This window comes from Ischnura elegans, chromosome 8 (assembly GCF_921293095.1).
Source record: "Ischnura elegans chromosome 8, ioIscEleg1.1, whole genome shotgun sequence".
Lineage (NCBI taxonomy): Eukaryota > Metazoa > Arthropoda > Insecta > Odonata > Coenagrionidae > Ischnura > Ischnura elegans.
The window spans coordinates 35,088,658-35,113,407 of record NC_060253.1 but is presented as its reverse complement, the minus strand read 5'-3'; the positions used below and the strand labels follow the sequence as shown (position 1 = coordinate 35,113,407).

The 24,750-nt window shown below is 37.9% G+C and overlaps 1 protein-coding gene across 2 annotated transcripts; it reads right to left on the bottom strand.

Moving 5' to 3' along the window:
- Positions 1-3,094: 3,094 nt before the first annotated feature.
- Positions 3,095-24,299, bottom strand: LOC124163630 (E3 ubiquitin-protein ligase RNF8-like). Of its 2 annotated transcripts, XM_046540670.1 has the most exons (8): positions 24,025-24,299; positions 23,844-23,954; positions 23,214-23,380; positions 23,018-23,132; positions 9,704-9,806; positions 8,919-9,085; positions 7,745-7,949; positions 3,095-3,620 (listed from the first exon to the last, which is right to left on the bottom strand). In XM_046540670.1, the coding sequence occupies exons 1-8, from the start codon at positions 24,127-24,129 to the stop codon at positions 3,610-3,612; spliced, it is 984 nt and encodes a 327-aa protein (XP_046396626.1). In that variant the 5' UTR covers positions 24,130-24,299; the 3' UTR covers positions 3,095-3,609. The 2 variants fall into 2 exon arrangements, with proteins under 2 accessions (XP_046396626.1, XP_046396627.1); XM_046540671.1 differs by lacking the exons at positions 23,844-23,954; positions 24,025-24,299 and adding an exon at positions 23,495-23,761.
- Positions 24,300-24,750: the final 451 nt, after the last annotated feature.

Sequence of the window (24,750 nt, the reverse complement as noted above, 5' to 3'; positions counted from 1 at the left end):
CGACAGAATTTTGCAAAAGATACACAAATAGTAAGTGGAATTTACTTAAATGGAACTGCACTCCAGACCTTTCAATGGTTTTCCGGTTAGCTGCAACGAAGTTGTTTTCCAGGAAGATGTTTCATGGCCTATGCTTGCCACATCTTCAGATCAGATCTGTGTGCCGACAGATAGAAATGGCCCTCTCTAAATACCATTAGGGCCGGATTAAGTGGTAAGCAAAGTACACGGCCGCATAGGGTGCCATGCAGAAGGAGACGCCTATGTGCTCAGTCCAATGTTTAGTACTAATCAAACAACAGGATTTAAGGTTGAGGGTTGATTAACTACACATAACTATTGTAGAAGTAAGGGTGAATCGTTTTAAGTTCAAACTGATATTTAAGTCTCGACCCTTATTCCTAAAGTATTTGTATTTATTTAAAAATTTATCATAAGACTACCTCTCAGATTATTATTTTGCAGGAGGGGAGATGTAGTTCCCTTACACTAGAAAAATGTATAGAACCGGCAGGATTATCCATTAGGCTACTGAAATTGAAAAGTAGCAGAAAATTTCAATAGAGATGATGGGCATTGACTAAAAAATACCATTTGGAAAAACTCTTACGTAAAAGCAAACCAAAATCAGGGTCCTCAATGCTGATTGGTTGGACCACTGGCCAGCCACCCTGAGGATGGTATGCAGACTGCAGGGAGACACTGCAATACCTAGAGGCAAAGCCTGATCAAGAATTTTTGTCTGGGGGGGACATAAGGGCCTGACAGGCAAACGGTCTTCTTATACTTCAGATTAAAAGCAACATAAAACAATTACAGTGTGAAATATTGTCTTTACTTTAATATGAAACTAAATGATTACAGCTCCATAATAAACAAGACAAAATGAATGTAATGAGAGCCATATTAAAAATCTTGTCTACTTTTTTAAGCACCTGGGGGAGGAGGGCACGAGCCCCCATTCCCCCCCTCCAATATCCACCTGTGTATAGAGGGCCATTCCCATCAAAACTAGGGGGGAGGGGTGGGGGGGGGCCAAACTAGCTGTAGTCATTCAAGTTGTAACTTTTTTGCACAGAAAAGATTAATGAAACCAAAATTTTAATGAAATTATGACAGCAATTTATTAGTTTTTATAGTTATTTGCCTGAAAAAATAATGATTTTTAATTTTGTTCCATGTCTTATACTAATATCATTTTTTTTCAAAAGGAAAATTTGTTCATAACTTTTGTTTTGAACTAAATTTATTTTCGCTTCTAGGGGGGGGGGGGAATGCTTATACGTTGCCCCCCCCCCCCCCCCCTACGGTACGCCCATGGGTTTGGCCAGCATAGGCCATGAAACGTCATCCTGGAAAATAACTACGACACAGCTCACCCGAAAAACATGGAGAGTACTGCAATACAGCGCTGCAAAAGCCTCAAGCAGAAATTTAAACTCCAGCCCCTCCCCATATTTTTCTGTGTACACTCTTGATGCAAAGAGAGTAGAGGGAATTCCAGTAAAGAATTATCACCTTCACCCACACCTCTTTATCTCTAGTTAGTCAAAATAGACTCACCCAGGTCCACAACTGCCTTTCATGAAGGTGTCACTAACTTTTAAAAGAGCAACTTCTATGAAAACTAACCCATAGGCCATGAAACTACTATCCCTCACCCTGAGCCACTTCAAGAACAAGGAAAACATTACATAAAGATTTTCTTTATTTTAATGGTAGTTGAACTTTGCTTGTACCAAACCAAGTCCCAGGTCACATCCTGAGAATTCCCAGAAAGGAAAACAAAATTCTTCAGATCCATGTTATCTACCTGGTAGGATTTAAAGGCCATTCATGCCAAAACATAAGCTGAGTTAATTAGAGGGGATATACCAAATTAGAGGACTTTCATTTCTTTATCACCTCAGGACCCTTATACGTTTGTCACCACCTTAGTTAGTGGATATTTGCCCTATTCCATTTTCCTAATTAAAGTAACAAAACACTAATATTAGGAATTAAATGCCAATGAGAGCATCTAATCACAAAAATTACGAAGAGATCTGACCCAATAAATAACAATAGAAAAGACAGCTCAATAAATGGTTACACCTCTACCATGGTCTAATGAATAATGTATGTATGAACCACCTTGTTAATTACTGTGTTTGTTCTAAATAGGAAAAAATTGAATTGGATCAGACTTCATTCAAAGGCAAATGTTAATCCCTGTTAGTCACAAAGCAGTACCAGACTATTACTATCCCTCACCCTGAGCCACTTCAAGAACAAGGAAAACATTACATAAAGATTTTCTTTATTTTAATGGTAGTTGAACTTTGCTTGTACCAAATCAAGTCCCAGGTCACATTCTGAGTGTTCCCAGAAAGGAAAACAAAATTCTTCAGATCCATGTTGCCTACCTGGTAGGATTTAAAGGCCATTCATGCCAAAACATAAGCTGAGTTAGGTACAGCTTCTAATGGCCGTATCAATCTAAAACTTGCAGAAAAAATTTCTAGCTATTTGTCACTGAATTAGAGGGGACATACCAAATTAGAGGACTTTCATTTCTTTATCACCCTAGGACCCTTATACGTTTGTCACCACCTTAGTTCGTGAATATTTGCCCTATTCCATTTTCCTAATTAAAGTACCTAACAAAACACTAATATTAGGAATTAAATGCCAATGAGAGCATCTAATCACAAAATTTACCTCTAGTGATATTGAATGAGCACAGTTGAGAGAAGTTGCTAAACTTGTTAATAATCTTTACACTTGTATCATAGGGTTATCTGCATTCATATGGTTCCATGGCCTTTCTTCACTGAATGAGCTTGTTTCACGATGCCTTCATTGTATGAGGATTCCATTTTAAACGATCTTAGATAGTGGCAACCACAAAAGTTATAACACAGATATGCACACTATAATGAAAAACTGCATGGTTTTTTAATCTCCTTTTATCCATTAAAAACGAAAGTAAATAAAAACTATTGATAAATATTAATACCTTTCCTAGCTATTTGTTCAGAAGTGGTTACAGAATAATACAAGAATACGACTAAAATATTAACTCATGCCATAAAATATTAAATAAAAACAGAACTTCTCATTAATTGATTTAATCAAAGAGAGCATACATTTTTTTCAAAATTACTAATCCAAACTATAAAAATATTTAACACATCAAGAGGCTCTAGATAATGAAAATATCAACTTTTTCATTCACGTCTTTTGATCAAGGTAAAAGGTTGATTGAAAAACCCTGTACATTTTTTTGTTTCTATTCATATCAGAGCTGATTATGACCAACACTCTTCGCTATCAGTCTTTTTCATTGGCATTATACACAGCCATTAGAATAGCTAAAACTTTTTTCTTTAGAATATGTATGTTCAGACATCACATGCTTATGAGTAAAAAATTGATGAGGAAACAAAACAAGACTCGTACATAAATGCAAACAAAGTAAAGGTTTCAGTTCAGCGGCAATATTTTACTTGCCGTCAATTCTGTCTTGTAGAATGGGAAAAACTATTTCCACTTGCACTTCCCTTTAAATAAATGTAGACCATTGAGAATGCAGAATTTATACTGCACCTAAAAGATAAAAACATGCATTTATACTGCACCTAGAAGAGAAAATCAATAAAAAAACATTAGATTTGCATATTGGATATAAATTTCAATATAAAATATACATATTTGATTTATTACCTTATCTTTGATTTTATTGCCTTATCCAGATTAAATAACGCATACATGCATTTAACCTCCATAAAGCTAAATTGATGAAAACCAATGTATTGCAGAGTCATAACCTTCAACACAATGAATACAAAAAAATGAAACTCCTATAAAAATACAATAATCTACTGAAAATACTGTTGAGGACCTCAAATACGGAATCCAGAACGTTTGAAAATTCCTCTGCATAGTGTTTTCAACTTGCCACCTCATGGCACCCACCACTCTCCGAGCCTTGTTCTGGGAAGAGTAGGAAGTTAGCACACACTATGAGCATATGCTAACAATCTAGGCAGGGGCACATATGTATCTCAAATATCGAGCAAAAGAACCTGAACGCATTTATAAATTAATTGATAAACAAAATATGGAAGCATTAGCACAGATTTACTGACCAACTATGGCTGGTATTGATAGATATCGCAACGTCTGCTAGTGAATGCAATCAACGAAAGCTATTAGGCAGGAAGAAAAAGATTTCTTCATTGCTCGTTCTCTACCAGTATTACGCACGTATGGTTTATGCTGCGGAAGCTACGGTCGTGATTTGACATACATATGCATATTGCATTGAAATTCTCAAAAACAAGTGAACCACTTTTTCCGTGTGCTGAGGACCAGAAATCCAGAAACCCTTGGCTCCCAAGCTTTCCGGATTTGAGGTCCTCAAATGTACCACAACTTCTTTTAAAACTCTGCCGAAGTGTATTTTAACCTTTTCCCTACAAAAGACGAAAATATGATCAGGACGTTTCTTGATCCAGGAGACAAAAGCAGTAAATTTTCGTCGGAGATTTTCCTACGCAGGTGAACGAATGCCGAATATATATGTTTCCTTGCTCCCCCCTTTTTTTGATGGTTGCAGAAGCCTTATGTAATTTCAAAATAGCATGTCTCGCAACGGATGGGTTAGTTGGTGCAATGGTTAGATTTGTCGACTCCCACCCAGGGGACACTGGTTTGGGGCTTTGTTAAGGCAGTATATTTTGTAGTTTTCATTTTGATCATGCGGCGACAAGTATTTCATTAATTTTAATCGCAGCAAGCATATGCATAAGAGAAATTATTTATCATCACAATGGAGTTTAGAAATTTAAGCCATTAAATTCTCCGCATCATTTCAAACGTGGAGAAATGAAGACTACATTTGCTACCCTCCTCAAAAACATATTGAAAGATTAACAGTGACTTTTTTCAATGAAGTGACATTTGTAGGTGGTCCTCTTGTCATTATCCTGGAAGGGCTACGTAAGATTTTGGGAAGCGGCGAGCACAAGACACACATGGCATAATTGCTGATATTAAATGATAAAATTTTGTTTCATCCTCATAGTTAATTGAAATAATATTTCGGAATAGTTCTTTTAGTGCATAGGTACTTTTTAAGTATGTAAACTCCCTTTCGAGTAATGTGAATTATAAGTGTTCGAGAGATAGTATATGGCAATTTATATTTCTTTTGTTTTCTTAGTTATTACATCAGCACGCATATCGCTCCACACCGTGAGCCTTAATGGCATGTGCTTTTGCAAGAAGTGGTTTTTATTTTTTAATTGGAAGTCGATCACTATTAATCACAATAAGAAAATCTTAACATTCTAGTGCATAGCAACCCTTGCTAGTGTAGTCGTCGTATCTTTGCGTTCGGAATGACACCGCTTAAATACCTTAAACTCCATCATGATGATAAAAAATTTCTCTCATGTATATGCTTGCTGCGATTAAAATTAATGAAATACTTGTCGCTGTGTGATCAAAATGAAGACTACAAAATATACTGCCGTAACAAAGCCCCAAACTAGAGACCCCCGAGTGGGAGTCAACAATGCTAACCATTGCACCATTGCTAACCCATCTGTTAAGAGACATGCTATTTTGAAATTACATAAGGATTGTTAAAAATACCACATGAAAATTAATTTATTACAGCCAAACTAAGGTCCATACAATGGAACCACTACGAGTTCGTAGATGTGTTCGCCATTCCAAATGCCATTAAAAAATGCAGCATCACAAAAGGCGGAGCAAGGTACGTCGTCCCCCCTTGTGAATGAGTTATATTGAAACAGGGTCAGCATTTCACCCTTTCAATCCTTCTCCTCAAATCCTTTCAGCCTCTTGCATCATGCCTTTCTCATCCACATCCCATTCACTGTGTCTTGCCTCCTCTACACTCTAACCGAAGGTTATAACATCATTCCCAAATTTAAATTACCAAACAAAAATCTTAATTTCCCAAGATTTTAACACATTTTCTTTCCCATCATTGCATAGCATTTTCAGAGAAGAGCGAATAAAAAAGTATTCTTTAAAAAATATTTTTTAAGTCATTTAAGTCATTTTAAATCTTATTCCTACACATAAAAAATTAATAGCTTGACAACTTACTTTCAGTCAAATAATAGTCAAAATACGATTGGCACATAAAAAGAAAAGTCTATACAATAAACACATAAGAAACATAATCTTCAACAACTTTGCTTACTTAATAGAACTCACATAAAGGAAATTGTCAAGCTCAAATTACGAAAAGCAACTTTACTGCATACATAATTCATTTTAGGTGTTGATTGTATCAGCAATCATAGGTGTTAGAAAAGAGAACTAAGGCTCCTTTCATCTGCTGTTGCACAGTAACTCCCTAAGTCACTAATGACTTCTCTTTGAACAGGAGGTAACAACTAGGGTATTTGAATCATCAGTGGTGAAATTTCAAGTTCTTCAACTTTGATGAAGACTGGAGATCTATGATATTTATTAAAATATTTTGAAGAACTTGAGATAGATTTCTAATTTCTACAACAGGAAATTCTTGAATGACAGTGGCATATTGATCATTTATAGAAAAAATATGAAAATGATTCCACACTAAAGACATGGCAATGCCATGTACGACTCAACAAGAACAACATGATACACATAGGAAATTGCAGTCTGAAACTTCTTGAATGGTGCTTCTACTATGAGTTGTTTTCATGAGTATGCAGGGAAAAACTTCACATGACCGACGGAAGCAGTGGCAGATTTATGGGGGGGGGGGGCGAAGGGGACTATAGCCCTAGGGTATCCATTTGACACTAGATAGTATGGTAATTTTTTTCCAACCCACACTACTGCTGGAAGTTTAACCCCCACTTGCCCCCCCCCCCCCCTTGTCCCTACCTTGGATCCGCCACTGGTTGGAAGCGCGATCGTATGTTAGTTAATGGTATGAATGGTTAGTTAATGGCACACTCCCGATTATCCAGGCCACTCCACATGAAGCCACAGAGACCTAGATGCTATACAAGTACTCAGGAGTTTTACATCACCCGAGATTACCAATGCATGCAGGAGGCACAGAAGCTAGGTCCCTGTGACGTCACGTGGAGTGGCATCGCATTGGCGCCAATCTGGCCTTTTTCAAATGAGGATAAAATTGACCGTTACCATTCGTCTAAACCGGTATTTCTAAAACCATATAATTTGTGTATTATGAATACACTAATGGTGGGTAACGAATCGCAATAAATGCCTTTTGTTTTCTTTGATGAAGGAAACTACCCTATTACCTATTAAAATTGCCTACTGTCAGAAAGTTTCCCTCGTTTGATAGGGTATTGATAATTCTTATTTAAGCCAAGCGCTACCTGCTAGCAGCCGGAAACAGAATAACATCACACGGGCTTTTCCCAGCATTCATTCTTAGCCGTCGCATTTTTGCGTGCTTGAAAATTTTCACTTTTTATGTAATCGTGAAAAATAGATAACATTATTTAAAAATCTAAAAGCATGAAATACCTACTCCATGAGTGATAATATTTCAATTTAGGCAGTTAAAAAATAGGAAAACACCCTATTAAGTTATTATTTTTCATGTCCCATCAAATTCATTAAATACATACTTAAGGTTTTACTCTGATAACCTTAAAATAATTTAGGGATAGCAGTAGCCTCTGAATAAATCAGGCTTAATGCTGAAAAATATTAAATTAAAATTAGTAAATAAAAATCTCAACACTTCTCTAACCTCTCCTTGCTCTGACAAGCTCAGCTCTTCGCTTCTGCACATCCTCTGGCAGGCACTTTATAATTTTCTCCACTGCATCATTCATCATTCTGGCATTAACCTCATAAGTGATATTTTTCCTGCACATGGGGCAAATATTTTGATTCCTCCTCCATGTTATCAGGCATTGAGAACAATATGAATGGGAACAACTTATAGTGACTGCCTAATGGAGAAAAAAGAAAAATAAAATATGTTAAATAATCAATAAAAATATTAAAAATAAATAAATAATAATGTAATTATAATAAAGAATTATAATATTAAATAAGGCCTTTAAAATAAGAAAGAAACATAGAGAGAGGCTTTCGCACCATAACTTCCTTTCAAATACTGCTATTTACAAACGGCGCACACAGGTCGAAAGAGGGAAGTTTGCTGAAGGCCATATACAAGATCGGAAGACTTGGAAGTGGATATTAGTCACGTACAGAGGTTGAGAAAGCGCTCCCTGCCGACTGGCAGAGCATGTCAATTGACGTGCTCCGTATCTCGGCTTGGACGGGACCAAGTCAATTGACATGCTCTGCAACGAATGTATTAAAGAGTTAAGATACAACAAGCGTGCTGCGCCCGCTCCCAGCGGTCTTCCCCGCTCTTTTCAATGCAGGTCCACAGAGGGATAGGCGCATTCCTAATTTTAAAATGTATAAAAAAAAGGCAGGGTCTTATGTACAAATTTAATCGGAATGTTCATGTACAAATTGAGGTTAGATGACCTCTTTAAACACAACATTGGAAGTAATTACACTATCCTCTGTTAAACGCAAATGATGACTCATACTTACCTATCAACAGGAGACTTGAATGTGGAATCAGCCGCATTTTGATAAAAGTTATTTAAAGAATGCGAGATATTGTTGCAAATGAACAAATGTATCAGTTTGTGCGCTGTTAACTTCAGGAATATTTACAGTTTTTTTTCATTATTTAAAAACCACTTTTAGGAAACAATAGCAATATTTAGGAAGTAAGATATGCCGTCACATGTTCCCTGATAAATTCTGTGCATTTTGGTACCTCATTTGTAGAGTTTGGTTGCATATTAGTTGAGAAAAAGGTATCTATACAGTAGAAATAATATAGAAGATTGAATAAAGGATGGTTAAAAAATTAAATTTCCTACACTACTTACATCCATAATTATTTCATTGCATATACTACACTGCAATTCATTCTCCATTACTTCATTCAGCAAACTTTTATTATTCTCCTCTCGCTGATAACACTCTAGCAACTGTTTCTCCAGTGAAGCATTAGCAGATTCCACTTTTTCCTGTGCTAGGAGCGCCTCCCTCAGGGCTGGAATGAACAAGGGAACAGAGGCTGTCACACAAATCAACAAGACTTCATAACATTCCAATTAGCAGCAATTGTGGCCAAAGCAACACCATAGAAACAGTGATTGGCTAAATGACCCACTTACCACGTTATCTGTAACGCCTGAATCATGTGACAATTGAACTAACTGAAGTCCATAGATATTTGAAAGTGTAAGAGAACTTCTTTAAGGTCAGGTACTGTATAATTCAGGTTTTAGTCCCCAATCTTTTCATTTCTATTTTTAAATTAATGTGACCACCAGATGGACTGATATGAGGGGGGGGGGGGTCTCACTGAAAAATGGGGTGGGCCCATACCTTTGGATAAATATATCTCAGCTTTTAGGCCACAAAAGCATAGAAAATTTTGTACTTGTGCTTTTGTCGTGATTCCTCACAATAAAAATAAAGCTTGAATTCCTAGCTGCACCCCCGGTTCATGGTTTGATTCCAGATTGAAGTGAAATTTCATCCATGAGTTTCCGGTCATCATTCCATCTCTGCGCAAATGCAACTTCATCATTTTGACACCCTTTCGCCTCTGATATAAAGAATCTTTATGCTAAAATGGAAATGAACCCCACAAATTTTTACATACCTCTCTTAGTTTCCCTGAGCTCCAAATCTGTATGTTCATTAGCAGTGGCCATTTCCTCAATTATTTCATGGATTTCACTGTCAGGAGTTGAGGCTGAATTAACCTGAAAAATAAATGCAGCTGGTATTTAATTGACGTACAAGCAAGTAAATTGAGACAACTAAACTGAGGAGTCACAGCCACTGAGCGATAACAAAAGACTAACCTTGTATAGTACTACAGCATGCACTAATTCCTAACATCGCATTTATTAATTCAAATATGTACAATACATACATGAAATTTTCCTCCTTTACCGCAATTTAAAATCAACCAAACATTCTAAAGATAATTATGCATTTATCTTCAGGGAAGTTAATGCAAAACATATATAAAAACTATCTTCACATACAGCAATTCAAAGTTGATGAAACACCATAGAACTAATGTTTCACTTCTCATCAGGCTCCCCACTTAACAGGCCAAATTGATTTCCCCTTATTTCTGATTTTGAACCACTTAATAATTACAAGAAGACACGACACTACCACACCAACAATATCTCTTTCCTCACTGAAGTTTAACACGTAGACCAAGCATCATCTATAGACGACGCGCCGAACTCCACCACGACCAAGCGTCATCTATGTACAATGAAACCCCGATCTATCGTTCCCGCGTTCATCGTTTTCCCGCGTTCCTCGTCCGCCGTTCCTGGTCCCAAATCAAGTTCCACACAGACAATGTAATTTTTTCCCGCATCTATCGTTCCCCGAAGTATCTTTTTCCCACATTGAAAGTTTGAAGATCGCGGTCCCGACGCATCATTTTTCCACATCTGTCGTTTGACGAAAGTGAAACGAAATATATATACAATGTGTCATTCATGGCTAACAACGACAGGCACATAGTTTGAATCTTCCCCAGGAGATGGAACTACCAAAGGGAGAAGCTCAGTGCCGTGAGATAGTAAGATTAGCGCATTTCCCACGATCCCTATCCCCCCTCCATTCAGCACTCGCCTCCCTCAGTCTGACGCTTTCCTCTTCTCCAAAATAAAAAAAAGGTCACAGCTCCCGCAGGGATCGTATTACGAAGACCTTAGCTTCGAAAAAACTATCAAGTTACTCGAGAACAAAAGAAACGTGTTTCGTTCCCCCCTCCCTTTTCTCACCCACTGACCTTTTTCAGTCTACCTGCTTCAAAGTTCCCAGTTTCTGGAGGTCAACTGCTGCATGAATCACCTATTAGCCCAAAGGATGTCTCACAACGAATTTCGGCAATTGGTATTACACTTTTATTAGATTGAAATATTTGTAAATTTCACGTTATTCAAAAAAGAATGATACCAAACACGACGTATTTCTAACGTTATTTAAGCATTTGAAGCAAGAGAATAGTTAGAAAAATACAATGATTTCTGGCGAAACTCGATATCCTCGTAGCTGAGCTTCTCGGCAGTTAATATGGCATTTTTCACAAAACAGGATATCAGGTTATCATCAGTTATCAATTTTCGAGTTATAATAGGAGTCTCATTTGTCAGAGTTACTGAGGAAGGGATATCTTCTCAGGATATTTTGTTTCTCCCTACTAACAATCCGAATTCATTTACTCATCTGGCGCTACGCTAATTAGAAAATAATTTGTTAGTTACCTTCTCAAAGTTTCTCAAAGGACAAAAAATTTCATGGCGCAGTCACATGTTTATGCTTCACCCTCTGCAGTATGTTCTGCGTAAGACGTACGCGATGGAATCAGTTCCGAACCTCACCTCATACGAGTGGTTCTGTACTTTCCAGGGTGGGTTGACTTCAAACTAGCGAGTGTTTTCCGTGTGGGTTTAATTAAGTTAGGTAAATTAGGTTAATTAAGCATGGCCCTTCCGAAGAAACAAGTGAGAAATTTAGCAGATGAACTGAAAATAATTGAAGATGAAGAAATGAATCCGGGCTAGAAGCGCGCGTGAATATTGCAGAAGGCGTCGGGTTGCCCGCTAGCACATGAGGGTCCACCAAAAATCCACCACCGCATGGTAGGAGTAGAGCGAGCTACTTGGTGAAAACAAGAAGTGGAATGAAGCCGAGGATAAAGTGGGCGTGCCGCTGACGATTAACGCAACATTGTTCACGCTTTACACATTACCTAAACAGGGTTCCCACACCAACTACATTATAAAATTCACGGTTTTTTCCAGGTTTTCACGGTCTAAATGTCATCAAATTCACGGTTTTTAGATAAGGCATTTTAGGCAGAAATATTGATCACGTAACAATCATCGGCCGCACGTTAACTACAAATATAACAAACGCTAAAAGGATGTGAGTGGGAAAATGGAGAGAGCAGGGTGGCACGGAAGTGAAGAAGAGCCCGATTTTTTGCCAGGATTAACGCCTTCCAATCGCAGGCTTAAGGTCAATGTGCTGTCATGGCACACACGGACCAATTAATAGTTGCGCTTTCGAATACACGTGTGCAGGTAAATGCGTGGACATTGCCTGCAAGTGAATGACCTTGAAACATGATTGAAATATCGTTTTTTTTTCTTTTAACCCGTCTATTGTTGTTCTACAATCAAGTTTGAGAGATTTTTAAGGTTTTATGACGAAATTCACGGCTATTTCCAGGTTTTTTCACGGTAGAAGAAATTCACGGCTTATTCACGGTTTAAAGGTTTTCACGGTTGAGTGGGAACCCTGCTAAACTATATCAAAAATATATTTATTAGAAAGGAACAATTCACATAATAGACTAATTTTGGCCTTTGTGATCCATCTCAAAACCAATCACTGCACCTGCGAAAGCTGTTTTTTAAGGCATAACAGGCACATTGCTCTCGTAAATACGTGTACTTTAAATGGGGTTTGATGGATAGTAATTTTTACATAAGACAGAAATCCATAATAGCAGTACAAATGCCGGGTGGAGTGCAAACATTTTTAAGTGAGGTGGCGTGTTCCTTTAGGACAGGGTCGGCCCTAGCAGGTGCGGGGCTAGGGGCGAACCTTCAGTGCGGGGCCCTTCACTTAAAATATTAAACTCTATACCCCATCTACAAACTCGAGCATTTTGAACCCCTACCACTCTCTGGCTAAGTATGTGTTCCCCTCCCAAATTCAGATTTCGTAATTACGCCGTTATGATACCATCACGCAGTTCGTTTTCAAAACTATCGTATATTTTAATTTTTTTTCACGAACGCGGGGCCCGGGGCGGTCGCCCCGCCCTAAGGCCGGCTCTGCTTTAGGATATTTGAAAGAGATATTAGTCGCATCAACAATATGAACTGAGTTTTTGGATAGAATACTAATATTCCTTTAATCAGCCAAAATCTCGTTTGAATCCTTTCATGAATATCATAATTACCCGCAAAAATCCTGCGTTTCCTGGGAAATAGGCAACCTAGGCAAACACTCCCGCATTCGTCGTTTTTTTCGTCCATCCCCATGAAAAACGATAGATCGAAGTTCCAATGTATAGATAACGGCCAATTGTGCTCAACAGCAGCAAATGTAGAGATTCGTCACAACCAGTCACAACCTTGAAAGGGTCGTTCTTGCCATCCCCTCTGCTTCGTGACTTCGGATATTAATAAATGTTGGCAGAAGCTTCTCAGACATCAACAGCCCCCAGAAAGTTCGAGCACTTTTTCGCGGTTTAAGTTGAGATTTGAAATTAATTTGTAATGGTTTTTATTACACAACCAGCCACCACTATCTTCACCTCTGTCGGAATTGGAAGGGGGGGTCATGCAGCTGGAGGGGAAGGATAAATCTGGAGGATGGGAAAAGTGAGAAAAGACTTTCCACTTTGAGAGACAACTATCATCATATCAAAACTATTACATGAGAGTGATAAGAATAGATATCCTTCATAATATGTATCACATTTCCTCTCACCCCTTCTCATAAGCAGACCATCAATGGACTAACTGCTTCAATTGCTTTCCTTTTCAGGAGGGTAGCTGCTAGTATGAGCACCTAGCAGGTTCTAGGGCAACAAACAATAATTGATCGCATTCAATGTTTTAACCTCAATAGATATAAAAGTAAAATACACACATACAAAAAGAATAAGTCCAAACACGATGCATTTCTGACCAGGGGCCGTATTCTGTATTTCGTCGGTACCGCACCGGTCGGTTTCCCTTACCAGCCCACCGACAGCACATCATTCCGTACCGACGACGGTTTCCATACCGACGACGGCTAATTCAGCGATTCAGTATGGTCGTCGGCATGGCCCTTATATACAATATGTATATAAGGGCCATGGTCGTCGGTATCAAACCAGTCGGTACGGTTCCCCCTCCTTCTCAAACAGGGAAAATCCGAATATATCCGAAGTTAGAAGTCATCTAACGTGTCTCCACCAATGAAAGAAGGGTAAAAACAAGTGAAGACTCATTGGCACAGTTTGTTGTCGTCATTCTCAATCTTTTTATTTGCGGAAATTACGACTTATTGCTAGATTAAGATAAACGATATTGGATTAGTTGTTAACAATGCTGATATAATGTGTGGTAGTAATGCTGTACCTACAGAATCGAAGTAAACAATATTACAACATCACAATAAAGTTTGTAAGTGATGGAGATTGTTGTTGCTGGAATGAATTATTGAAACTATCCTTGAGATCGTAGTTTATTTTTTTAAATATTGGTTCCGTTTATTGCTATTTATTCATGATTTGGTAATATAGTTGTTATTAAGTAAGTTCCGTCTAAATGTTATCAACGGAAGGTTATGCCATTGGCACCGTAGCAGACGAAAATAACATACCATGGAACGTGAACGTAGGATTCAAAAGCAAATGTAAATGTCATATTAGAGGAACAAGTTAGGAAATTGTTATAAAAATATGGAACTGGGTGTAATTAAAAGAAGTGTAATGACGAGGAAGTAAAGAAATTGTGATTGGGTGAAATACATATGTTTAAGTTGCGCATTCCAAGTGAGAGAAAATGATAATATTGCGGTAAACCTCATACTTATTAACAAATATCTTCTTTTATCGTCAAGGGAATCAATGGCTGACGATAAAATGAAATATAGTTGCCTGTTACAAATGAAAGAAACTGATACCGTTGTGGCAAACTTCATACTTAAATAAAAAGATCTTATTTCTATGCCGAGGGAAACGCCAAATGATGATTGAGTGAAACAATAGTTGCCTATTCAGAGTGATACAAAGTGATAACATTGCGGCAAAACTCATATTTAATCAAAAATTTCTTTTTTATGTCAAATGAGCAAATAAATGATGATAGAATGAAAGAAATCCTATTACAAGCGAGTGAAAGTGGTAACATAAACGAGAGAAAGTCATTATATAGTGGCAAACCTCATGTTTATTAACCAATATCTTATATTTATGTCAAGGTAATCAATATAGATGTTGACACAGTGAATTATAGTGGCCTATTCGAAGGGGCAGAAAAAGATAACATTGCAGCAAACCTCATTATTTACTCGGTGATGAGATAAAAACAAAATATAACGTACAATGCGCACCGGGGAGTTGATGAAACCCACTAGTCGGTGGCCGTACCGACACCTTTTTGCTGTCGGTACGGGTACCGACGATCTCTCGCCCTCACGTCGGTGCCGCACCGATTGGGTTCGTACAGAATCGCACGACTTCTTACCGGGAGTCGGTGTGACGTCGCACCCGACGAATCGGTGCCGCACCGATCGGTTTGGAGTTACAGAATACGGCCCCAGATTTGAAGTAGTAAGGCGTATCAATGAGAAGTTCGTTGCTTTCTGTGCCTTTATGTTTTGAATAATTCCAAAATTTGGACCTCGAAATTGATAAAAGGCAATATTTAAATGGCAGTGTTTTTCCATCACTTGGGTAACCAATGTGCTGTAGCTCTGACAAGAATTACACTTTGCTAAAAATATTTTTGGCACCAGCAGTTGATACAGTACTGAGCAAGTGACACTAGTAGCATGATATTTTAGGTTTTAAGGTTTCTGCAGCGATTAGATGCACTATTGCTAAGACACTGATGCTAGCGTGCTTAATATTTAACTCGACGTTTGTTCCTCCAGCTGGGAACGTCGTCAGGAAACGAAGAAGTCTTTCTTTGAAGAGTCTTTTTCTTTAAAGAATGTGCTGACAACATTCCCAGCAGGAGGAACGAAACGTTGAGTTAAATGTTACGCTTGCAGATGTACACCCGTAAAATGGAATGTAATAGAAGTATAATTCACCATAATGGGAAAAGTGCCGGGTAGCACAGGTGGATCTAGATGGGGCACGTGCCCCCCCAGACCCTTAAAAATTATGCAAGATTTTTAATACGGTCCCAATATCATTGCGTTTGTATTACATTACAAGGTATCTTTGTGCCCCCAGAACAAAATCCTGGATAAGGCCATGCTTGTGCCCCCTCCCCCCCCCAGAAAGAAATCCTGGATCCGCCCCTGTCAAGTAGATTCATAATAGACCACTTCACCAAAAGCTAATTTAGAATAATAAGTTTATCAGGTGACTTAAAAACATTTTTCTCATTTTCCCATTTGTAGCTAATTTTCATCAAAGTTTAAAAAATGCTTCTTAAGTTTCTTTGAGAATTACAAAATTTTAAAAAATTAGACCAAAGAAGATGTAATTATGACATTATATATATGTAGTTTGTTTTGCGTGTTGATGATGGTATAAAAATTATAGTATCGGCTTAAATTATGTCATTATTTCATAGATTTATGATTGTTTTTTACCCTACACAGTTAACTTGTTTATAAATTAATGGTGATTATTAGTTGTGAAAAGTTTGTGACTCATGGACAAAAGAATGAACAAAATAAGGAAAATATTATATATATTCACAAACCAAAGGATTCACGGAGCAAATGGATTTCACGAACGCCTTGGACGGTATTGCCGTCAAATGATTGTGCCAGAAATCCAAATCTCTCTTCAGGGACTAGTAAGATTCAGAAAATGTGACGAAGACAATACTTGAGATACATGGGAAAGAAAAGTCGACATTCGTGTCATGCATAGTAAGAAAAATGCATGGTTATTTAATTTGTAGCATTTCATTTTTTATTGAGTGCATGATGATACTTTTTTATGGTAGATAAAGGATAATAAAATGAATTAGTCTAAAAAATTATCCTGATGCATTGCCAAAATAACCACACGAAAACCCTATTATTGCTCAAGTTTAATATTTAATTGATATACAGTAGAATATTGAAAATAATTTTCAAAAACAGGGTTCTATAAAACATCAAATTTTGACCAAGGGCAATATGTCAATCAAGCTAATTTTTTTTATATTCCTTAAGATATGAACACCACCTGTAAAAATGAAATTCATAGCTTTTTGCTTTCTTTGTTGTAAAAAAAATGTTGTACTATAAAAATTCCTCTTCACCACTATGGTACCATACATTGGGGTGAACAGGGTCAGCAGGGTGAATAGACTCGCTTTTCAAGATAATTCTTTACACTAAAAAAGAAACTTCCAAGAATTCAGATAGATTGAAAATATCAACGGGTTTCCTCTGAAGATACGTGGCCCAATTCATCGATTGATATTTCTTTGACTGGCAACCGTTTTAGTGTTACATCGATCACAGCACTCGTCAACACAAACACCATTTCCAAGCTCCCAGAAAACTTTGTTTACCTTACGAAAACTGTTGAGGTGACGTTGTTGTAATTTTCATACTCATGTAAATCGCTATAGTTCTTCCTACTCCATAAGTTTGATAATTTTAAACTTATTAGGTGAAAAGTAGCAGCCAATTTCCTCAAGGTAGTGACTAAACTCATCTGAAGTGGGATGAATATGCTCACCTTTCACTGTGCTGCGATTTTAAAAGCCAGACCCAAGAGAAAAACATTAAAAGAATAGAAAAATACATAATAAGGACTCACGAAGAGATCAATCAAGCTGTGGAAGCTGTGAAATCAGGGTTTAGTATTTTTAATGCTGCCCCTGAATATAATATTCTTCACTTGGTCATCAAATGACGTATGAAAAATTCGATCATGAAAAAACCTCAGAGTGGTCAAACAGTTTAATCCCCAAAACTATTTTAGACAGAATTATAATTTCTTCTGAATAGGGAGACCCATTTGATCGTACCACTCTCCGTTACTTGGTTATGGGTACTTACTACACGATTTCTGAAATTGAAGACACGACAACGAGTGCAACATTATGTTGAAGTTATTTCGGGTTTCCCACCGGATAAGGTTCTCCATCTCTGCCGACGTTTCGATGGTCGTGTCGTCCATCGTCATCAGCCCTGATGACAATGGACGACACGACCATCAAAACGTCGGCAGAGATGGAGAACCTTATCTCCGGTGGGAAACCAGAAATAACTTCAACATCATCATACGCCGGGAAAACCTCAGATCTGAGTGCAACATTACTTCTCAATTGACCTAACCCACAAGGAATGATGACAGCAAGTTCCTTAAGTTTTTAAAGTTGTATTTACTACTTACTACTTCCTTGGCACTACAGCCCGGTATGGGCTTTGGCCTCCCTCAAGACGCGTCCATTCTCTCCTGTTCTGCACTTTCTTCCACCATCTGACAATCCTCATAGCCTTTATGTCTTCTTCCACATCCTGCATCCATCTTTTCCTCGGTCTTCCTCTTTTTCTCTTTCCATCCATATTTCCATGTAGAATCTTTTTAGGCATCCTTTCTTCACTCATTCTTTTTACATCACCTAGCCAAGCTAGCCGTTGGGTCTTCACAAACCTCACTATGTCTTCGCCTCGGATAATATTTTCTATTTCCTTGTTTGTTCTTATCGTCCAAGTTACCCCATCTGTCACGGGACCATATATCTTTCGCAAAACCTTCCGTTCAAATATCCGCAGAGCTTGCTTGTTTCCAGCGGAGATGCTCCACGTTTCTGCTCCATATGTCATGACCGGTCTGATAAGTGACTTATAGATCTTGAATTTCATCTCCTTAGATAGGAGAGTTGACTTCAGGAGCTTAATATTAGCTAAGTAAGCCCTATTTCCAGCCATTATCCTCTTGTTGATTTCTTCTGTCATTGAGTTCTTACAGTTTAAATTAGTACTGAGGTAGCTGGAATATTTTACATTTTCAAAGTTGTACTGCCCAAATGTAACGTTTTGAGTCCATCTTCTGTCTTCCGTGGTCGACATTCTCATGTATTTTGTTTTTCTCTCATTGATTCTGAGCCCTATATTCCTACTCTTCTGTTCTAAGATTTTGAATATTTCTTTCAGAGAATCCATATTCCGTGCCATTAGAACTATATCGTCGCCATAGGCATAGGCACATGCCTGAGTAGATTTATGCACATAAAGTTGTATTTGGGAATTAATAAATACTGTTTTGCAAATAAGTAGCAAAATTGAAACAATTTAACAAATTTGGGCCTTTTTTAACAACAGACAAAGGACCATTTACATTAAAAATAAGGAAAATTTCATCTATACATTCAAATCAATGTTTTCAGTTCTATCAATCAGTCTTCAGCCTATTCATCAAGGTTAAAGGAGGATAGAATCTGCAAGTGGAAATCATGTAAGAGTCTATTCACCCCATTGCATGGGCCAATAGGATAAGACCACTAAAAACATTACAATGTCTCAGGTATTGAATCAGAAATATAGGGCAAGACACATAAAATAGCATTAACCTTTTCCCTACTATACACGTATGTGGACGTGTATAGTAGGGAAACGACGTACTCCCGGGAGACGACAAGCGTATATTTACGTGTGAGATTTTCCTAGCCAGGAGAACGAAAGCCGTATGTATACGTTTTATAGCTCTCCTTATTTTAGGGCGGTCGAGGGTTTACCTCGTCTTTGTCTCGGGACCCAGCCCTGCCGGGTTTAGGATTTACCCTCGGAATCCGGGAGCAGGTACCCGGAACCCTAGTCTATTATAACCCCTCTTAGCGGTAAGGGACAGCGGTCATACAATTGCACTGAATTGTTTAATGTTTGGAAGGAAATTTCTTAGCTTTTCTACAAAAACACACAATTGTTGTCATCAATCATACAATTGTTTATCCAGTCAGGTTTCGAAATAAATATTTGTTCATTTCTCAAGAAAAATAAACTTAGAATTGAATTATTTGTCTTTTGAGCAGCGTTTACAATTTTTAAACGAAATTCTAAGATAAATTTTAACTTATATCTCGAGTTATGTATAAAAATCAACATGGAAAATGTTGCTGCATTAAATGCGTTAATATTGGCCTTAGAACTTCGATTAAAATTTGAAAATGCTCCGAAAAAAATGAGGAATCCAATTCAAAGTCTGTAATTTATGTGCCGGCAACAATTATCCATTTGCTAAATACATATAAGCAATACATAAGTTGACAGCGAGCCAATGCCGCACGTATGGTCGTAAACCTGTAAAGGAGGGATTACAACTACTCTTGGAGTCTGAATTAATGCGAAGTCCCAGCGTGGAGGGGTCGAAAAAGGTTCAGCGAGACCCTTCTTAAGGAATGTCCTCCTAAAATGCCCCGTACCACGAGAAAGAAGAGTCTCTTGGGGCTCAGTACAAATGTCATGCTAAGACGAAAACTCCGCCGTCTCGAAAGGGTTAAATTCACTGTGCTATTTTACATGGTCTAAAAGTAATAGCACAAGAAAGTTGAAAAGTGAGCCTTTCATGCCATTCTATGGTAGTTAGTGTTGGGCCATCCACAAATACATGTAATGAAATGTTTGTGACACACAGTTATCTATGTTTAAACAAATATTTTTGGCATGAATGTAGTAATTAATAATTACAAAAATAAGAACATGCATTTTTTAATAAGCAGGTTCTGTTTTTCTCCGTCTATAAAAAATTTACAAAAGCATAAAACACTTTAGGAAAACTGTAGCATTTGCCGTCATTTTGAGGGTTAACTTGATTGTACCTAAGTAGAACACATCAAAATTGAGGAAGTAAGTCAATCAAAGATAAAGTACATATTTATTCATTTATAGATAAAATATTAATAATGTGATTAATATGTTTAATTTTGGAAGCTATTTCTACTTGTCAGTATATTAGTTTGTGTGGGAAAAAACCACAATACGTGAGGTGTTGACCGAGGTCCATTCAAGAGAAAGCTTATATTTCAACTGACTCTTGTTCTGCTATTCTTTATCACTAACTGTCACTTCAATTACGGTTTCATGAGATTCCCACCCCCTTTGAAGAAGGGGTGGGAATGGGTGTACAGAGTAGAGACAGTGGGAAAAGATACAACTACGGGATATGGAGAACCCACGTTGGAAGGATGACTCTAGTCATAACTGTAAAATAACGACACGTGGGGAAGAACCATAAAAAAACAGGAGGAGGGGGTTGAGAAGAGTGAAAAAAAGGGGGGGCTAGGGTAAAAAGAGAGGCCGCATGTCTTTAAAATGGGAGAGGAGTAAGTAGCGACGCAGGAAAAGAGGCGGGGGTGAGGAGTCCTTTTGGGTTAGCTGAGAAGAGGTGAAAGTTAGCGGGGGTACCGGGAGGAAATTGCCAGCAAAAGAAAATGGTCAAACAGAATACCGAGAGAGGGTGGGCGGGAGGGGAAAAACCCTGTGGATGTTGGGGTCAGTTAAGGCCTGGGTGAAGAAAGAATTTGACCATTTGTTTTCGGGAAGGGTATCTTAAGGAGAGGCGAGTGGGTGAAAAACACTTGTTCATTCATGAGCATATTCATACCACTCTGTACAATTTCAAATTGCTCTAAAATATCAAGTCTTGTGCCCTTATTTTCAAAGAGTAGAATTTCAGGTTGAAAATGACAACAATGCAAAGTCTGTAGTAAGTATACAAGAATTGCCATGAGAAAAAATTCCCCTGGACCGGGAAACGAACCCGGTCCGGGGGAATTTTTTCTCACGGCAATTCTTGTATATTTCACTGCCGTTCACGCGGCAGGTTTAGAAATATTACACATACCGCTTTGCGCGGCTTTAGCGCAGGTTTGAGGCTCTCAACCGGTTGTGGCTTCTTGGAAGTCCTTTCTCCCTCGCGTTGCCATCCTTGATGGACCGCGAGGGCCTAACACCTAGTACCATGAGCCTCGGTATAATTGCCATGAGAACCTGGATAGCGTAGTGGTCTGCGCAGTGGCCCGGAAAGCCAAAGGTCCGTGGTTCGTTTCTCGGTCCAGGGGAATTTTTTCTCATGGCAATTCTTGTATATTTCACCGCCGTTCACGCGGCAGGTTTAGAAATATTACAATCTGTAGTAAGTGTTTGGCGAGAAGTGACATTTCATCCCCATTTTTCCAGCAGCTTCCATGTTCTTTCATTCTGGTAATGAAACTTCTGCCAGTTTGACTGATGTAACACATGTTGCATTATTCACAATTAACTTTGTAAATGCCAGATTGAGGGATGGAATCTATTTTTTCTTTGTTATGACACAAAATTTTATCCATACACTATCGCCCCTTGAAACTTGAGGTTTTCTTTCCCAAAAAGAAGGTTACCACTTGTAAAATAAAATTGTCGTATCTCTACAAGGTATCCCTTTCTTGATATTGGCGGTTGAATAAGTGGTACTTTTCAACAAAAATATGCATCCCAGTCAACACAACAATTATGGCCACAATGTGGACGAATTGTGGTTTACTTGTGGTAACTATAGCAATGGCTAGCCACAGCTTGCCGTATAATGGTCTGACTGTGGGTGCCATCCAGCAAGCCATGGTTTGAACTATGGCCACACTTTAGATCGTCTTAGGAAGGCCACAGATTGGCAAACCAAATATTTGTAAACATAAGTATATTAAGGTTGCTATTGATACAGGTTTTTTGGCGAGTTATTAAAATGGAAGTTAAAGTTGATTCTATTGAAAGTGTACTATCCATACTTAAGCTGCATTATGGAGGGCCACACTTTGGCCACAATATGACTGGCGGTCAAAACCATTATGGGGCCATAATGGCAACCCTCTACAGGCACAGTACAGCCACATTGTGGCCACAATGGTTGTGTTGACTGGGTAGGATTAATACGGATTTCATAATTATTTCAACAAATATGTCCTACGTGGCTTCTAACCGTACCCATACTTGAGTTTGACATTATTGTCAACAGTTTTTCCAATTCTGATGGATTAATCACTTCAAATGTGGCTTAACATATATATGAAAATGATGCTTAGAAGGAAATTTTCCAAAACAGCGATGTTAAATTGTTTACAACAAAAAATGTACAGGTGAAAGTATTTATAAAATGATTTTTGAAAAATTGAATTACCTGACTACAGCATCTAAAAGTTTCAATTATGTAACTTGCTCACTTGAATGATTGAGGGAGTATCAATTTAAAGTGTAATTTTCAGGAAGAAAATGAACTAACCATGCCATTCGAAGATTGCACCGACACAGTAGGTCCTTCCTCATTTGATGGTTCATCGTCGACAGGCACTTCTTCAATCTCATCTTGACACTGGCCGGCCAAATGGCATTTTTCCCTAAAAAGAGTTTCAGCCATTAAAGGCGTTTCGAGACGATTTGAACATTGCTGAGGGGATAATGAATTTTTAAGTACTTACCCCATCAAAACGCTAAGATTCAATATCCGCGTTGGAGGTTCTGTTGCTTCCATTCCGGGTTTTACTTGTACATAGACGGTTCCAAGTTTTATAATGGCTTCCTCTCCTAAATTTGTTGCACCATTGCGAACAATGCCTCTTCCGACCAAAGAGGTCCCATTGGAGCTCTCAATAGAATAAAGAAAGAGAAATGAAAACGTTTGAACTAATGACATATTCTGGCGTTACTGTTTATTACGTCCATGACCGAGAAAGACGCAATGAACAATTATCTTGCGTACATAATTTATGACAGTGAGTGACTTCCCAATTGAATCTTTTGGTCCAGTAAAGGTTATTTTGTTGTCAAAGACGGTTTCTGAAATACACCATCATAAACAATGAAAAACCTGAAAGGTGCATTATAGGGTCAAAACGCTTCAACCATAGCAACCTAATTACATTGTTACAACTGCCATTCTATTATTACCAATGATTTTCAAATGAGAGTGACAATTTGGGCTGACACAGTCAATAGGAAACATGCTGTTACCGCGACTTCCTTGAAGAGTTATTGCCAGAGAGTTATGGTAAAACATCTAAACGGAAAATCTATAGACGACAAATAACAATAAATTAGAGAGGACTCACCAAGTTGTGAATCAGCCATGTATCGCCTGAACACGAAATCTCACAATGCTTATCACTTACATTGGTTGAGGATACTACGAAATCTGAAGATTCTGAATGGCCTAAAACAAACTGCAAATGAAATCATTAGCGTCATATTCCAAAACAAATCAGTACGCTGCATAAACAGAACACGTAATACCTTATGTGACTCATTATGCACCGCACGTTTGGAATTGAAATAGACTGTATAAATGTCTTGAAACTGATTGGAACTAGCAGCTGCATTGGACGTATTCGGAGCCATTTCTTTAATACTATACAGTTATGATCCAATATTATCACTGTTAATGCAAAAACAGGCCACAATTAACCACCAATCTCATGAAACCTCACATCACAGTCAAATTTGGTCCATATAAACTGTGGTCTTGTGGTGCTCTCGGGTGCCGTGATAGCGATAGGTGATATTACGATATGACGGTGGCAGCACAGTATGCCGCGAGCGGCATTTTCAAATCGTATTACGGGTATTGGGTATCTTAATATTTCAATCGATTTGTCAAATACACTTTCATCAAAATCGGCCAAATTGAAGGCAGGAACTCAATTAATCATCAAAGAGGGCATATATTGAATTGAAACATTATTTGCAAATTTTATTGGCGGAAAAGTTAGACATTTAATGTATTAAAAAAGTGTGTACACATGATACTAATATGTACCATGTGTATACTTAGGAGTAATTTTCAAAAAGAGACGAAGCAGAAGTAGATGGCAAAAATACAAATGAGAAATTGACATAAAATGTTATCTTATTCATTTGAAGTAAAAAACTTAATATTAATAGCGCAGAAAATACCAAAAATTACGAAAGAGTAATGAATTTAAGGTCAGGGGGGCACTGAAAAAAATCGGTAAGATTTTT